Source organism: Thermobia domestica, chromosome 10, assembly GCF_964235325.1.
Source record: "Thermobia domestica chromosome 10, izTheDome1.hap1.1, whole genome shotgun sequence".
Lineage (NCBI taxonomy): Eukaryota > Metazoa > Arthropoda > Insecta > Zygentoma > Lepismatidae > Thermobia > Thermobia domestica.
In genome coordinates, this window is record NC_137463.1 from 75,843,582 (window position 1) to 75,863,065 (window position 19,484).

The 19,484-nt window shown below is 36.1% G+C and overlaps 1 protein-coding gene across 2 annotated transcripts in view; it reads left to right on the top strand.

Moving 5' to 3' along the window:
- The window catches only part of ifc (delta4-sphingolipid-FADS-like protein ifc), a 152,755-nt gene that overhangs the window by 68,071 nt on the left and 65,200 nt on the right, over positions 1 to 19,484 (top strand). Inside the window, exon 3 of one of the 2 annotated variants that reach the window (XM_081728153.1) lies at positions 1,259 to 1,398. In XM_081728153.1, coding sequence (XP_081584279.1) covers positions 1,259 to 1,398 — 140 coding nt within the window. Of the gene's footprint in view, positions 1 to 1,258; positions 1,399 to 14,787; positions 14,881 to 19,484 lie in introns of those variants that run through there. The other variant, XM_081728154.1, reaches the window with a different exon arrangement.

Here is a 19,484-nt window from a genome sequence, read left to right on the forward strand (position 1 = left end):
AGGATAAGGATGTAACTAGATTGGGAGTGAAAAATCTCGTCCAGAGGTGTACTTCGACGCGCATGATGTAAATAAATACTACGGAAATAGTATAAATAACGAGAGAAGAGGGGGGAGCCTTTCCTCTTGCTCGTTTAACGAAAGTTTTGTCCTCGCATAAAGAGATACCTTTCGAAAGGAAGTTGAAATCAAAGAACCACCACCAAAAGGTGTATGCTAAAGGAAGTTGGTATCAAGTAACTAGCACCAAGAGATGCCTTTAGACAGGAAGTTGGAGTCAAGAACTGCCACCAAGAGATGAGAATCATTGACGTTGCTAGCACCTGCAATTACGGATGTGAGGTGCTGACAAGAAAAATTATCAGTTGACCAATCTACGAAATTTAGTTTAATGAGAACGAATTGTGCAATATTAGTTCTTACATTTGGGGAAGGAGAGTTACAGACCTCGAGGTTCTGTTTCCTTGTCCGCCCTATGCACATATTGGTGAACTGTGGGTAACTGTAGCCGTGGCAATGTTAATGGATTATGTGTTTTTTTTTTTTTTTTTTTTTTTTTTTTTTTTTTTTTTAAAGGAGTATAAAATACAGAAAAACATAATATGTGTTATGTTTTTTAAATTATGCACTTAGAGCTATTGGACAGGTAAACAACATTGTAAAATCCAGGAAACCTTTTAGGCACGTATGCGCGATTAGAATGAAAAACGTCAATGCACAAATATACACTTACTAGCTCAAAGCTTTGCATGTAGCAAAAATAACTAATACACACTCTCACTGTCACTTATTAGATATTTATGATACCCTAGGAAGGCGATGGTGTTCGTGTTGAAATAACACCGTAACAGTGGTAGACAACTGCTGAGTAGGGATGGTGGAGCACTTCCCGAGCCTTCAAACAAATAACTCACCCAAAAATGTGCAACCGAGCTATACTTACCACCGAGCATTGTGAGCTTGTCATGGGAGGATTATGCAGAAAGTATCGTACGTTACTGTCGTTACACAATCAATCTCGTACATCGCAGTTGTACAATTTTAGACTGCCTGCTCACACGAGACTTACTCTTATCGCAGTGATGTTGAAAGGCAGTCTCGCAATGAGTCTGCTGTGAGGTAAGTTAAGTATGGATCTAATGTGTAGTATAAGCGAAAGTTACGGTTTGTTTCATGGCATATAATAAAACACTGTTAAAGTTCCAACTCTTGTACTAGTTTCCTTGTATATTCATGTATTTTCGTTTTCTTTTTCTAGCAATCCATGAAATCTCTCACAATTTGGCATTTGGTCATGGAAGGCCACTAGCGAATAGAATTCTTGGAATATTCGTCAACTTACCAATTGGTATTCCGTTTTCCATTAGTTTCAAGAAATACCATCTTGAACATCATAGGGTAAGTGTCTGAAACTAGTTCCTCCTATATGAAACTTTTTATGCACATATTTTCTCCAACTATTTCCAGTTTTCTGTTTTGTTCTTTAGATTCTTCATAAATTTATACGTAGGTCATTATAACCAATATTGGTCTACATAGAGTAAAAACAAAAAGAGCTAGCGGAAAGCGTTTTGTTCAAAATCGATTTAGCGTTCTAACAAGTAAAGGTCACGTTTGGGTGAATCGAGTTGCTGCCCGAGACAGGTCATACATTAGTACTAAGTGTGCTGAATATGTCAGGGAAGTTTTAGGTGCAAAGCTCAAAGGGTTTAGGAGATACAGTCACTAGGAGGTCACATGGAGGTACATGTTAAAATCTATTTCGGTACGTGATCTTATGATCACTGATGATTCTAGCTGTCAATGCTTTCAATGCGGAACAAAGTCGCTTCGAGAAAGAATTACATTCGTACTGGACGTTGAGAGAAAAAGGATCAGTGAAGATCAGAAAAATAGTGAGATATGTGAGTGCAACATCTCACTCCTACATGATAATGCCGATTGTGTCCATAGAAGGAGAAATTCTGCGTCCCATGTATGTGCTGGTGGTTAAATCAAACAGTAGGTTCCCTGCAGTAAAGCCAGCCAATCTGGCTAATATAATCTTAATTTCATTTGCTGGTAAAACAGTGAACATGAACATGCAAAGATCTAAAACTTTCTATTCGGATGTCCTGTGGAAAATGATAGGAAGAAAGTCCTCCTGTTTTTTGATTCATGGCCTGCAACAAAGACGACAGTTTTCGTCACAGTGTGTGCCAGAAGGCTTTGCATTGATCAGACGGCTAATACTTGGTGGATATAGTGGCATGATTCAGGCTCTGGATATTTACTCCATACAAAGTCTTTGTTCGTTTCATCACTGATATAGCAATAACAGGAAGTAAAGTGAATATTTGGCATCGTGACAAGTTCATACAACTTGAGTCATTTACAAGTTACCAGTTCAGTGCTTCTCATTTTCGCAACATGATTCGATTCGCTTTCCATGTGGCTGGATACTTGAATGAAGAGCCTGAAAGTTGGATCGTTCCTTACGATTACTGCTTTGACGGAATTGTGAACGACAAATGTTTCAAGCGCAACTTGATTGCGTATTGATTGTAGTAATTAGTAACCATTCTATGCAATAACAAACCCACTTCGGATTTGCAAAACAAACAACTTTCTCTTGGTTTTCATCACTTAAACATGCTGGAAACCCGAATAAATTCTAGTTTAGAGGAAGTAATAAGTACAAAACTTCTTTCTTATGTTTTGGACTATGTATTACGAATATATGATGTTCCTAAATGTGACCTCCTAATGGCTGTATCTCCTGAACCCTTTGGACTTTGCACCTAAACCTTGACATATTGAGCACACTTAGTGCTAGTCTATGACATGCGTCTCGGGCAGCAACTCGATTCACTCAAATGTGGCCTTTACTTGTAAGCACCATCTTCTCTATTCATACCGCAAGTGCATAAATCAATCACTTCTGGTTTTATTGATAACTACTAGCTGAACCTGCGCTCTCTACACAGCGCATCATTCGCATATGAGCATAAATCTCATTCTCATTCCTCACAACATATGTACATGTCCCTTTACAGACACAAGTGAAACACGTCTTGGTTTTTAAAAAAAACGGCAAGGGGTATCATAAAGGGGAGATTTTTTTCGATTATTTTTTTCTCAATATCTCGCACAGTTTGCAAGATTTGAGCCTACTTCCGGTTTGAGTTTCTAATTCATGTGTGACCAGTGTTTTCTTTCATCTTGCATGCAAATACATAATAAGAATAAGCATAAGCAAATACAAGAATAAGCAAATACATTACATATACAATTAATTATGTAATGTCAGTTATATATGGTGTTCTTTGGGCAAAAAACAAAAAAATAAAGATTTATCTTAGACTCGAGAAATGGTTATCCTTCCTATTTCACTATTATTTGGCCATGGAACAAACGCCTGAGACATATACAACATTGTGGTGTTGGAATGTATAACACATAGGATATGATGCTTTTTTTAAAAAAAAAAAAATCAACGCTTCCAGCGTACCCTTAAAAAATGTAATAAAGAAATAATGGCCATGTTTTTTTTTTTTTTTTTTTTTTTTAATATTCAATTAGAACTGGACAACCAACGCAAAATTTCCATTCGATCAGTGAAAACGTCATCTTTCTAAAGCCTGTAGTTTCCGAGATCTCATTGTCGAAAAGAAGGTCACAAACATATAAACATAGTTTAAAAGAACTCGGAAGATGGAAGCACAACTCACATGCATTGATTTTAGAGAAGGCTTATTAAAATACAAAGGCTTTGAACAATAATTTTATATCATAAACTTTATGAAAAAGATACAGTTAACTAATTTAGACTATTTAAAGTACAAATACTTAAAATGTTTGTCTCTGTTAAACGTGAAATCACACACAACCGTAAATGAAAGATTTGAAAGCTAAAGTTATAGGTTGGAGCTCAGGCGCTTTTAATTGCTATTGTAGCATTTTAATAGATAGATAGATTAAAAACTGTAATATATAGCGAGAAGTATTTGGCTACAATATATGTTCCATCTCTACTATAACCAAAAGTAGTAGAAATCTCTTACCACTTTCGGTTTCAGTATTGAGAAAATATCACGCCATACAAACCAAAGTCCTTCATGTGTTGTACACGTAACACTGTTACTTGTTCATAAAATGGTAACTCAAAATAATACGAGGCCATAAATTCAAATTTCATTGCTGCTTTCTCTATTTTGTAAATCTACATTAGAAACTAATCTCAACATATTGTAAGATTTTTAGACAATTTTTAAACATTTTTTTCTTAAACTTATTTTAGAAATAAAACTGCGACTCATGTAGTTTTTCTTTTAAAATACTTTTTTTTTTTTGTAAGAAAAACTTTCTTTTCTAATTACAACTCTACTCAGGACAATACTTTTGTATATAGAGATTTATTTTGTTTCAGTAGTAATAATTTCTCTGAATCCGAATCTTAAACGTTCTGGCTTGTAACGATACTGCAAGACACGCCATTTGAATTCTTTACTTTCCTAATAACTGGTAAGTGTATTAGCATTTGATTCAAACTCTCCGTTTCGAGTTCAAGCAAGTAGTCGAGACAATTGGGTTCATTTCAGTGTTGGTAAATATAATAGTGTATAAAAGCTTTGTATAATTAGTTGCTGTTGTACATTTCAAAATCTTTTATTTAAATTTTAAGGAATTAATTTTCTTGAAGCATAAAGCAGATGAGAAAATGTGTGTCCTAAATCAAGATTGTCCAATTTTCTTTAGATTCTATGAAACTTGTAGTTCTTATAATTAAATTTAGTTCTTACAAAACTAAAAGCAACATTTTTATTGACTGAAAGTGAAACCTCTGTTATTTCTTTAATTAAAAGTATTTACACAAATGCTTCGAAAGACCCCAGATAAGGATTTTATAAATCATTTATGGAATGAGTTCAAATAACATTGGAGGCCATCTGACCTCCACCAACTGAAATAAATCAAGGACTTCTGCAGACTTTGAACTTCTGCAGTTTTATTAAGAACTAAATTGTTGTCATATACGTTGAGTATTAACTACTCATCAAAGAAAGAATCCACTTTTAGTTGAGAAGTTTAACCCTAGAAAGACCATGCTCGCGACAGCTACGTGAAGTACCAACGGGGGGTCAAATTTGCCCGCGCTCGGTTCAAGTAATTTGCAGACCTTATTTATTGACTCATGGTTAAACTGTTGAACAAATTTCAAAACCGAGAATATTTCCAGCACTGGTAGTGTATATATACCAAAAATGCGTGAAATCACTGATATATTATACGAAAATGCTTGTTTTATTTATTAAAATATAAAGTTCAGGTTATGTAAGGTTAGGCAAAAATTTAAAATTATTGAGATGTAAGTTACTCTCGTTTATATGCTGTCCCACTCATACTTTTGGACGGACATTCCTTCCCAGAACGCTTTCCATTGCTGATACTACTGGCTTTTTGAGGCCGTCTATGTTCAAGACCCATTTTTCAATGTACGGTTTTAAAAGAGATTCCCCAAGTTGTAGCAGAAACAGTCGTCTTCTTTCCATTTTGTTGCTATTCCATTCGGGGAAATTTAGTAGAAATAGTGTGTAGCTATTTAGAGCAGCAACATCCACGAGTGTGTAAAAAAGCGAGAGAGGTCATCTTCTTGTTCCCCGCTTCGATGAATACTGTCGAACCATTTGGTCAATGATGTCCACCCCACCCTTTGTTTCATTATAGTAAATAATTATATCAGGTTTGTTGGATTCACTTGGGTTCACTTGATCGTCGTTATGCTGGTGGAAAGCATAAGTATGTTTCGTAGTGTTTTTTTCGAAGCAATATATGACACTAGCGTAACAGGTGGCTTACCGGTAGAAGGGTCAGTGAACGCAAACTTTGACGAATGTTCTGCACGATCTCTAGTGTCCTTCAGTTCATTTGGTATGCCTTTCCTATTCAGTTGGAGAGTTCCAACGACTGTCAGATTGTTGTTGGTGTATAATTCGCCAGCTAACTCAATGGAAGTATAGTATCGGTCCATTGTGATATTGTAAGTAATGTATCACTTTATATAAAAGCGACTCTTACTTTCATGACCATTTGGTTATCTTATCCAATCAGAAAGATATCATGGTATTTTAGGGCCGGCTCTATGTAAGGCTAAGTGTTTATATAAAGGGAAATTCAATATAGTTTAAAAGAATTAAATTTTGGACATAAAAAACAAAATTAAGAAATCATCAAAAAATAAAAGAATGGGTAGCACCTATGACCAAGGGGGGGGTCAAATCAGCCCGCGTAACATGTATATTTTTTTTTTATATAAAACCACACTGCTTTAAACATAGGTGGAAAAATTCCAAAATGATCTTCTAATCAAAAGTAACAATAACAAAAAAAATGAGAATCCGTAAAGCATTTTAAGGTATTCAAATTGAACAAAAAAAAAAGACGCGCGGGCAAAATTGACCCCCCCTTGGTATTTCTAGGGTTAAATCTAACCTGTCTAATCTATTTGTATTAAGTTTTATGTTTATTTCCTGTCTCGAGATATGTTTATATATTACAAGGTCTTTGGTCTAGGCTTTTTGTCTGTAGTTCATTGCTTCACACTTAAGTAGAAAAATGCGTTGTGAAAAAAATAACTTGTATATTCTATACTGCAGTTGATTTAGTACTTAACACTTGTTCAGGAATTATTTAAATAAAAATTTACATAGGTTAGTTTCACTGCCATGAATAACATAACCGTTTCAGTTTCTTCATTTATGGTTGGTTACTGATTCACTCGTTTACATTCGTGAAATTTTCAATTCAGTTGTTTGTAGATATCAATTTTTGAGACTCAAAACAAATTGTGAGGATTAAGTTTAAGCCTTTTAATCCCACTGTTCCCAAATGGGAACAATTTATTTTTATCAATTTTTGTCTCTGGATTATTTGTTGTGGATTTATTTCGTCTTTTACAATATGGACCTGGTACCAGTCCATATGCTACTACTAAAATCCTCTTAAGCTCCTTTGTGACTAAACGGTTAGTGTACGGGTCTTTGGCGTGGGAAACCCGGGTTCCATTCCTGGCAGAAGCTCAGGGATTCAGATTCCACGTTAATCGGAATGACCACACTCATATAGCCTCGCTGCTGAAAGGGACGATAAACTAAAATCAACAATACTAAAATCCTCAAAATATATTAAATGAAATTTAGAAGGAATTGAAAAAATTCTGAAACAAACATAATTTGGGATTAAATGGGTTAATTACGGGTAATCTTAGTGTATCCATAACTGCGTTTTGTACAAACCTGTTCTGTGTAGTAATCCACACACACACATTTAAGACACATTTAAGATTACTCAGTGTTCAAGAATTCAAAATTGATGCACGAAAAGGTGACAGGGTGTTAATAAATATACAGAACTAATCTTAATAGCACGTGTAACTGCCTCGAGCGAGCACATAATCTGTTCGGACAAGTAGCCGGTCGTACAAGTGCTGAATATTTCTCTGGGGTATGGTATTCTATTCTTCTTTTAGATTTTGGCGTTAGTGGACAAAGGTTGCCGCCGAACTTGTTTGGCAATCGGGTACCATACGACAAAATTCAATTCGTTTGAGGTCCTGAGACAGCAGGCTTTATTCTGATTTTTCTTTCTTACTGCTCTTTTAGCCACTTTACATGCTCACAGGTATCGCTGTCTATCCTCATCTGTTCCTGTTTTAATCCATTGTACTTCAACGGAACTTCTTTTCCTACTTCCTCATCAGGTTTCTTTTCCTAATGTTCCACGTGACTCTTCCTCACCTACTTGTTTTATCTCCTTCCATTTATTGGTACCTCTCGTGGGCTCTTTTTGTTACACTGGTATCTTAAAATTTCGTTGGACTCTACAGTTCTCTTCCTTCTGCTGTTAAATTCACAACTAATACTATAGCTCTGTTTTGTGTCCCAACCACAGAGTCATTGATGATTTTTTCATTTTGATATTTTTAAAACAGAAAAATATTTGACTTTCGTTTTTTCCACGTTTATATGTGACTAGTTTGTCATTTTTCTGGAAGAATGTGCTGCATAACGCTAAGGGGCCTGTTGCTGAAATGTTCAGTATTTTCTCTTCACAGACGTTCGGCCTCCATAAAGATTATGAAATACCCCCCCCCCCTTCCTCTGTAATGCCACCGCCTATCTTCTTCCTTTGATATACTACTTAATTCTTGTTCTAAATCGTACCAAAAGACGTCTCCTTCGTAGTCAACTTCCTGAGCCTTCGCGCCCACAGTGTTAAAAATCTCTTCGAACTAGGTTTAACACTGGTCTATCGCTCTTTCGATTCATACCAACTGCATGGGTTTAATTCATTGCACAGGACTATATACCATTTCTTCCTCCATTATTAGCTCAGTAGACCTTATAATAATTAAAACAAGGAATAGTGCCGAATGTGAAACGCGTATACTTCTTAATTGATACCCTTAAAGCAGCAATATGAAGAAATCTAAAAGTTCAGATGTTATAACTAAAACATTTATGACTAGAGCCCGGATTTCCATGCACAAACGAACCCCGAGATATGCATGCAAATATGCACGAAAAATATAAAAAAATATGCACTAAAATATGCATTAAAAATTAAACATATGCGCTGAAATAAGTAAAATTTCAATTTTGTACAAAAATATCTTACCCTAGTGACATCTGTTGCAATTAACTCTGAACGCCTTTCTTACATTTTCTTCTGTAAACCCTTTGCGTTTATCAGTAAGTAACGTTTTTCAGATCGAAAAGTTCCTTTCTACATCAACAGAAGAGACTAGTGCATGCGAAAAACAAATGTCCTCCTGTGTTAGGTCCTCTTCCATTTCCTTGTTTTCAAGATTAAGTACATTTCCAATGTCACAGATTGTTTTCTATCCGGGATTTTTGCCTGATATTTGGCGAAGTTTATCTGAGGCTATTTTCGCAACACTGAGTTTCACTGGACAAAGTCTGCGATAATTCGCTCAACAAGAGAGTGAATGATGCAAAGCATTGTTACGGCATTCCAACTGTCTGTTAATTTCAGGTATTCTCGACAAGTGGTTCTGTTGTCACTCGTAGAGAAACATTTTTGTGACACTTAAATAGGGACTGCTTCATCGGGATTTAGTGAGTACAACTGTTTGCACTTGATTTAAGTTATTTGCATAGTACGACACAGCTTTGAGCCACGAACCCCAAGTAGATTAGTTTAGGATGCAAGACAAGTAGATTAGTTTAGGATACAACACTTTATTCTATTCTTCTATACAAAATTTTATTCTATATTTATTCTACAACATGCTTTTTATTCTTTTGTTTACAAAGTGATTCAGATTACTTTAAATACAACCTACTTTCTTGTGATATACTCTGAAATATGCTAGTATGCAGCAAAAAAATTCGGACATATGCAATATTCTACAAAATTTACGAAATATGCATGCTCATCGAAATTCACTTAAAATATGCATTTATATGCGCTGTCATATGCGTCTCACACGAATCCTTACAAGTCCGTCGCAAAGAAAAAGATACATTCCGTACGTTTCTGCATGTTACTGTAATCATGCATTTTGCATATAAATCCGGGCTCTATGTATGACATTGGCCATCGTGATACAGACTTTTGCCTTTTCCTGCCAATAAAGATTCTCACTTGGCATGTGTTGCGCATGGTCAGTTGTGGTACAAATTTAAAGAAGAAAGAAAATCACCCACTGTTATCCTAGTCAATTTGTATTTAAGCTCAATATCTAGTTGCAACTTGTGATTGAAAAGACAGTGGGAGACAACTACTGCAACTAGCCAGGGCAGGAAGGCAGGAATCCCTGCCGGGGCCCTCCGTCTCTCTCTCTCTCTCTCTCTCTCTCTCTCTCTCTCTCTCTCTCTCTATATATATATATATATATATATATATATATATATATATATATATATATATATATATATATATATATATATATATACAGGGTGTCTATCGGTCACGAAATCAGAAAACAGTTATGAAAGTCACGAAATTTAGCTTTTGGGTCACGATTTTTTTTTAACTGTACAAATGGGAGTACAGTTTGGAAAATTTCGTTCTATAAAACGTTAAAATTCACCACCAAAAATGCCTATGGTCGGCTTTAGACACTACCAAATAGCAAGCAAAGTACGTTCCTATCGCATGGATAAAAATTCGGCCTAATTCGCACCCAAATTTGCTCTTGAAAATGTTAGGAAATTTTATGATTTGGTGAAGAAAAGGTCACGAAAAAGTCACGAAATTTCATTTTGGAATTTTAGTAGACACCCTGATCTCTCTCTCTCTCTCTCTCTATATATATATATATATATATATATATATATATATATATATATATATATATATAACAGAAAGCAAGATAAAACAAGTTTGCTGTGTTGGAGCGTGGAGCAGCATAGTTACTCGTTGTAGTTTGTTCCGTTCCTAGAGTTTGGTAACCCTCAGCATTGAATGTCTCCTTGGGGTGCCATTATTGGAATGAAATTAACAGTATTACAGAATCTTGTTTGGGGCCTAGTAAGAATATATTTTAACAATATGAAGAATGGAGCCTCACACGGGAACCTTCCGAAAATGATAGTTGCAGTGAAATATATGACCTATGCCAATTGAAAGAACTGTAACAGAGATGAGCATTCCCAAAAAATTAGCTGCCCATAGCAATAGGTTCAAGAAATATAAGGGGTGGAAGTTCAAGAAACAGCAAGGTTGGACAAGGGAGAAAAGTGCAAATTCCGCAAAAAAAAAAAAAAAAAAAAAAAAGGGGGGGGCACTGCAAAATACAATGCTGACAAGTGATGTATAGAAAGAGACTTGCCACAATAGGAAACAAATGAAGGCCACCAGTAGGGTTAACAGTGTTGCCAACTTCAATGAAAAATACATGTTTTGCAAAGAGCACTATATGAAGTGAGTGCAATATTCAGTGTCATGTAGAACATAAGATATGACGTGTATAATCAGTGGTACAATGTAAGAAAACAGAATAGAAAAAAACAGAAGTACGAAAAATACGGAAAAGACGAAGTTGGCCATAATGCGCCACATTTGATCACGAGCTGTGCATATTAGAATGAACAAAACAAGAAGCACCGACTATGCAGGAAACCGACGTACCTAGAGTCGAAAAGAAAAACGAGTTCCAAAGTTGGCAACACTGGCCATGAACATCCAGACAAGTCTAATATAGTTAGGCCACTCGCTTTACAAAAAGAAAATTTCGGCAACAGGCATTACTCGGAATGCATCAATGCTAAAGTGATTGAGGCAATGTCAAGTCGGGGAACATGAAATGGTTGGGTTGAGCCAACAACCGATACTAGAAGTAAACATTATGTCATGGTTGGGTCGTATGTGGGAATATACAGGGTGTCCCACCAAACTTTGTGACCTGAAAGATTTGAGAAACGAACAAAAATGTGACGGATCCAGTTGTGCAGGAATGTACCAATGTCAGGGGGTGATAAAAGCCTGTGAGAAGCAAGTGTCCCCAGGATCCCCATCATAAGGCCCCAGGAGCCAACTTCAAACTTTCAAATGGCAACAGGGACCGAGTGGTACCTCTCTCGATAGATCATGGAATGTGCAACAACACATATAGGAAACATTTGCTATATGAAGCATGTTTTTCAAAATGACCGCCAGAAATATATGTTGTGTCTTAACATGGCATCGAACATTGTGGTCTCAAATTGCTGCGAAGTGAAAAGAGATGTTACAAATCAAATTGCACAGGAATGTACTCATGTTGAGGGCCAAGAAAACTTTGTAAGAAGCAAGTCCCCCAGGGTTCCCATCATAAGGCTCGAGGGGTCAACCGCAACATTTCAAATGGGAACAGGGGGCGGATGATATTTCTCTGGATAGATACAACACCGCATATAAGAAACATTTGCCATATGAAGCACGGGTTTCAAAATGGCGTTCTTGTCACCGAGCAGATGTTTTTGGCGGCCATTTTGAAATCCCATATAGTAAATATTTCTGATATGCGTTGTTGCATATTCCATGATTTATCGAAAGAAATATAACTCGACCGATGGTGCTATTTTAAATTTTGAAGTTGGCCCCTGGGACCCTATGATGGGGGACTTGGGGGCAATTGCGTCTCACAGAAGTTTGTCGCCCGCTGACATGGGTACATTTCTGCAACTGGACAACACAGACTGCAACTGGACACTGTGCACATGGGACAACTGGATGTGTCACATTTTTTTTTTTTTTTTTTCGCTTTAAAACTATTTCAGTCGCAGAGTTAGGTTGGACACTCTGGATATATCATATAGGCGATGATAGTATTGCAGACAGCAACACACAGCAGATCAAGCCTTTGATTATGTTTGCTTTCTACAGGTGTGGATATGTGATAGAAAGACCACCAAAGGTTCCGACACCTCTAGAGTACTGTTTCGAGACATTCACAGACGATCATTGTACCATGTATGACGGATTGGCAGTATTCCGCTGTGCTCACTGCAAATGTATCTTCTATTTGGACCATTGTCTCATCGAACAATTGCACGTACAATGTGGACGAGCATTTACGAATGATGCCTGTTGCCGGATTTTCTTTTTGTGAAGCGAGTGGCCTAACTATATTAGACTTGTCTGGATGTTCATGGCCAGTGCTGCCAACGTTGGAACTCGTTTTTCTTTTCGACTCTAGGTACGTCGGTTTCCTGCATAGTTCGTGCTTTCTTGTTTTGTTCATTCTAATATGCACAGCTCGTGATCAAATGTGGTGCATTATGGCCAACTTCGTCTTTTCCGTATTTTTCGTACTTCTGTTTTTTTCTATTCTGTTTTCTTACATTGTACCACTGATTATACACGTCATATCTTATGTTCTACATTACACTGAATATTGCACTCACTTCAGATAGTGCTCTTTGCAAAACATGTACTTTTCATTGCAGTTGGTAACACTGTTAACCCCACTGGTGGCCTTCATTTGTTCCCTACTGTGGCAAGTCTCTTTCTATACATCACTTGTCAGCATTGTATTTTGCCGTGCCTCCCTTTTTTTTCTTTCTTCGGAATTTGCACTTTTCTCCCTTGTCCAATCTTGCTGTTTCCCGAACTTCCACCCCTTATATTTCTTGAACCTATTGCTATGGGCAGCTATTTTTTTGGGAATGCTCATCTCTGTTACAGTTCTTTCAATTGGCATAGGCCACATCTTTCACTGCAACTATCATTTTCGGAAGGTTCCCTTGTCAGTATCATATTGTCTAAATGCCGAAATGAGACTGACTCTTGTAAAATCCTGCTGGGGTCCTCTGTTAGTCGTTTGACAAGTTATTGCAACAGCATAAACTAACAAAACAGGTCCCCATCCTGGGGCCTCATTACCAGAAGCTGATAGCTTTATGAAGAAAATGTATACACATATTGTATGGTTCATATCCTTAATTTGGTAATGGTAGATTCCAAAGAACAAGGTGAAGCAGCAGTAAATCTAGTTGGTCTCATTCAGACAAGCGCAGTGTTTCTGTCTGAATCACATAAGTGTATGGATGTGTTGACCGAACAAGCAAATCAAAATTATACTGGAAGTGACACGCTTTGAAGGCTTCAAAGAATTGGAGGTACTCGTTGGTGGAATAAACACAGAGCTTTAAATGCGATCATTGATATCCACATTTATCAAGGGAAAGACCAAGATGCAACAAGCCAAAGCAACCGACTTCTGACTTTTCTACTGTTCGTGAACGACGTTACAATCACGAGACAATTCGATGCAAAAACAAAGTTTCAAGCCCAGACCCTGTTGCATAAATAGTGTGAATTCCAAACCATTGTGATGTGTGCTATGTACGATCACCTATTCGTGTTAACCAAAATATTTACAGTCGCAACTTAAGAATTACACTACTGCTTGGAATTTAGTAGCAAAATTACGTGAACAGCTAAGCGAGAAACTTCAACTCTAGGATGAAGAATTTGCAAAATTATATGACAAAGCGAAAGACTTTTGCAAAGCCACGAATCTGCAATTAAAGGAATATTATACTGACATTGAGATAGAAGATTTTCCTGTTCGTCGGCTATCGAAGAAAAAACGACTGATGAAAAGTCATCTGATGAGAGAGACAAAGACTTAAGTCCATCAAATCTCTTGTAAAGTGGAACATTATTATGAGATTTTGAGTTTAGCAGTAAAGAGCGTGGAAGAAAGGTTTGAATCATCTTCTGTATTATTTAAGGATTTGTGGTTGTTAGTTCCTAAACGTTTCAGCAAAATAAAAGCACAGCTTCCAGAGCACGGCGTTTACCGGTAACGTGTACGTTGTTATTATCATTATTATTTTTCGTTGTTTTGAATGGTCCCCGCTTTGTAAAATAGTGCCATTCGTTTCAGTAATTTGACTTGCATTGTTCGTGTTTAAATGAAATGTTATTTTAATGTTTGCTTATTATATGTTAATATCAGAATGAAAATTCCTACATGGTGAGTTTATTGTATAATTGCACCATACCGTAATTTGTGGTAGGCCTATGTAAAATTCTTTGAGATATCATATTAGCTTCAGCAAGCACGAGTTATTACCGGTGATCGGGTCTAGTGCTGTAATTATAATTTCTGTATAAAACCTATTATTTATTCGTGTTTAATTACATATTGATGCACTCATTATACATTGTACTTACCCATAAATTTAGTAAACGTGTGCTCTTTCAATAGATAGGTGAAGGTGCTAAATTCTAAATCATGCCATAACAGAATTCGTTGTAATATATATTAGCGTCGTATTTCGTTTCTCATTTGTTGCATGTTAGGTTGGAAGTTGCCAAGATGGCGACTTTAAGTGGATAGTTGGACGCTTGTGGTTGGTGAATGTGACGCGGAAATGAATGACGAACGTAAGTGAGAATTAAAATTATTTTGTTCTTAGTTCGAGAAATATTAAGATAGTTGAATATTTCACATTTGTTAATAATTAGTTAGGTCTTTAAAGTTAAAGTAGGTAATTACGGTAAAATTTTCAGTTTACGATATGGTAGATAGTGTTTAGCCTGGGGTGTGTGTTTGCCAGGTATTGAATGATGCATGATCTTCCTAATTAGAGTGTGAAAAAATGTGACGCATTCAGGGCCTCCGAAAACTTTCTAAATTTATGAGTGCAAATTGCTGTATTCGACAAAAAGATGGAAAAATTTAACTAATTAGGCACAACCTACATTTTGTGAACAGAAATTGGAGGCTCTGAAATAAAAATTTAATAACTAAACCTTATTAGGCAACGCGTCACAGATAAAGATCATCCATGTCCTCGACGAAGAGGTTGGGACAGATGATTTATTTGCTGTAGACAACATCCGGACCCAGCTGGACATTATCTCTCCATCCACATGTAGAGGCGGTGACCAGATGAGTGTGGGCGATGTAGACAGTACGTAACGATAAGGTAAACTAAGATTTCTTTAATTTTCCGTCGAACCATTCAGACTGGTGACGACCCGATTTGCAGTACAATTTGACTGGACTTCAAAACTTTGATCAGGATTAACTGTTTAAATTTTGTGGATATCAGTGCCTAAGAATATCATGACTGACATGTGTGAATAGAATCTTGAGTTGCGTCACTCATCTTGTAGCTTCACCGTAGGGTTTCCACCTACACTAGTACCAATGTGTTGGTTATACTATACTCACTCCGGTATATTGTTGAGGATAAACGAAATCTTACTACATACTGTATAACTAGGCTCGGAAAATGCTTCCGGTACTTTTTTTTTATATAGAGATAGATAATTTATACTAAATTTATAGAAATCTATGATTGAAAGGTTAGGTTAGGGTGAATGTATTACACATAGAGTTAATTCAACTTGTCACTCTTCGTTATATAATTCATAATTGATATTTAGTCATTACTATATCGATCCATCAGGAATATATTATATTTAGACTATGACAAGGAAAGTGCTATATCATTAAATACTCCATCACATAGTGTAGATTTTTTTTCTTCAGTCATGTATATCATTTGTATATAAGTTCATTTTCCATTAGTAGTAAGAGTTGTTATAGTAAAACTGTTGTCCATTTGGCTAAATAATAACTATAATAATGATGTGATTAACATAAGTATTAATGAATGAAGTATGAACTTGAAATATTGTAATCACGAGGCTTAATATTTAATTTTCAGCTATGAAGAATATTAACTATTTGGTTTTCAAAATTCTGTTTCCTGATTTGTAATTAATTGTGAATCTGAACCTATAAATAATCATTCCAATTTGAATTTTTGATTTGAGTTGAGAAAGTTCTACTAAAATTAGTTACAGATATATACATAGGTAATAATAATCTATAATGTAAATTAGTGTCGAACGTGTGTTAGATTGAACATTGATTAAACCTCTTCGTTGGTCTGCTACTTTAACAAGAACCTGATATTGGCAGTCAATTTCCGTTGCGTATTAAAAAAAAATGTTTACTTGGATTTTAAGGAGTGTTTAAAAATGGCTATACCAGCCAGGATTTTGATTCGTTTTGAGATTTTATTCATTCCGGAAAAAATAAGTGTTATAGAAACTTTCTTGCAAAAAAGTTAAACCTCGATAAGGTTCAACTATCGAAAGAACTTGTACGATTTGCAAACATGTACGAAGCTTTATCTGTTGGTGTCGTAACCTTAAAAAAGTGGACAAGTTACCAAATAGGAATACATCGGAGGAGATTTCAATGATGAAGACTCTGAAGAAAAGGAAGGGCAAGAAAGTGTGAAAATTGATTGAGCTAGTGGCACATCTTTGTTCTGTGCAGCAGTTATTCTTTTTGACTTTATACAACAGACGAGTTCATTAAATGACTCTATGCCTCCTATAAAAATGCCTTAACGTTACCATGTACACAAGTGTGCTGCGAACGAGTATTCTGAAAACAAATTAATTAAAACAAAATTGCGCTCTGTCCTGTCTCAGGATCTAATGGAAACATTTATGTTAATCATAATGGAATATGATGTCTCTGGTATTATCGATGTTGAAAAGGTGTTACTAGGGCTCTGAATTTTCCGTAGAACTGGAGAAGTTGTTGCGTTGTTAACTTAGAGAGTGGTTAGCTTCTCGTTTCCTTTAACTTTGAGTCTGCCAGCAGTGCCATAATATGATTCAGTAGTGCCTTTAATACTTTGATACTTATATAAACTATATGCCTGTGTGTTTATAACGGCTTTCGGTTTCCTACAGACGTATATACTATAAATAAAATTTGGTACAATATACATGAGGAAATATGAGATACAATCTTAAAATGTTTCAGCATATAATAGAAGGTTTTGTGCGTCCATTGAAACAGCATTCGTGAAGCAACCACCTCATCTTTGTGTTTTAACTATTCATAATACTCCATCTGTGAGTATTAACTCTTAATTTCAGGTTATGTTGATAACGTTTCAGTTAGCATTATTATCAAACCCCATTGGAAATAGTGTGTCATTACAATAAGCAGAATAAAACTGATGATGAAACTTAGTATACTTTGTGAGGCTCCTACATATTACATCGGAAGGGAAGATGGGGCCTCCAAGTGAGGCTTTTGCCGGGGCCCTGTACACTCCAGTCCGAGACTGAACTACTGCTATAGAACTGATAATCTGAATTGTCTTGGTAAGCTGTATTCATCTTTAGGAGGACCGCACATACCGTTATGGTAGTCAGTGAAGTGAAAATGAGGATTAGTTGTTGGTGAAAAATGAACGAAGGCGTAATGTTTATAAGAGGGTGAAGGCGAAGATAGTGATGAAGTGAAAATGAAATTCAATGAATTAGGATCACCAATCGTATCCTGACAATCCTTATTTTGTCCAAATCTATTGAAAATGAGAACCGTCATTTTTGCTTAAGCAAAGGCAAGCGAAGATTGAGTAAGTCCAACCGAGTTAGACAAGAAGAAATCTGCAGATTAACTTAGACCGGTTTTATCTACATTTTCTAATTGCATTGAGTCAAGTGAGTGTTTGTAACCACGGCGGTGCCGATCTGAAAATCTGACCGCTGGTAGATACAATCCGCAGTGGTTTCTGTTATATATTTTGTCATACGGAACCTTTCGTCCACAGTAGTTCGGTTTGCCAACCGCCGTGGTTACAGCCAGAATTCCACATGGTTACAGCTAGAATTTCAGTTGCTTGTCTGAAATAAATGAATCAAACATAAATGACCAATACTGAGTAGGTCGATAACACTGTTTTTGACGTACTGTCTCCCCACCATTGCCATTTGCATTCAGTCAGCGAGCCGCAATTGAGAAGAGCACTATAGCGGTTCCGCGGAGGTCGAGCTACCTCTACCACAACCACACAGATTAAACTTGCCTCAGTTTTCACTTGTTTTAAAACATTCAACTTTACCGCAAATGGAATATTATCATTTGATGTAATACAAAATATTGTAAATGTAACTGATAGCGTCTTGATGGGAAATTGTGATAAATGTGATTAGACAGATTTAGTTTTGAAACGCTAATCCCGTGAGTTTTATTCTTATGGAAATGATGAAATAAGACTGACTGACTTTCTGTGAAGTAAGACAAACGGATGAAAAACTATAAGTCGGGGTTCGATTTCCTAATTTGGAGATCCTGACTGAAGTTTCCTTTGTCAGTTTAAGGTTTTCAGTCGAGATTTGTTCCCTCCCCCTCCTTTTTCTTATCTTAGAAATACAAGGAATTAAAAGTTACTTTTATATTTTTAAGTTACTTTTATAATTAAGATTGGAGTACTTTCATGTATTTGAATGGTTTGTGTGCGTGGTCTAGGGTTTGATTCCCGATTATGCAGAATTTTACCCAACATCGTGAGACAATTGAAGCGACCTAGTTGAATTAAAATATGCCAAACTTCATCAAGAGAACTAGAAATTAAAGGGCTGTGTAAATATGTTTTGATGTATTATTTGTAAAAGAAATACTAGAAAGAAAACTGCATTGCCGTTATAATTACTTATTGATCTTCTGTTACCTTGTCATCAGAGAAGACTTATGGAAGAGCGCACTAGTGAATAATGAAAAAAACATCACGGGAAATGAGTGTTTATTTAAGGGAAGTTAATGCACACTTATTTCATTACTTCGTGCTGGTTTCGATCCATGCTTCTGGTATGTTTAATGTAGAACGTAGATGAGTAACGCGATATCGAAAGCATTATAGATCAAGCGTAAAGGCTGACACCGGAAAAACTAAAAATATTGATTCGGGAAAGATTAGGAATAAAAGGAAATAATCGATTTATTCATGAAGTAACGCCCATTGGATAGATCATACAGCAGTTATATGTGTACATGTATGTGCTCATTATATATAAGCGGTAGTAGCAGATATTCTTGAGCTGTTACTGAGTTGTATTGCTTTACTTTACAAAGTGTTCATACCACTGCCACGAGAGGTACACCGGGAGAAATTGAAGAAGTTAGAATCTTGAACAAAAATTGACTACTGCTACTAGCACCACTGTTC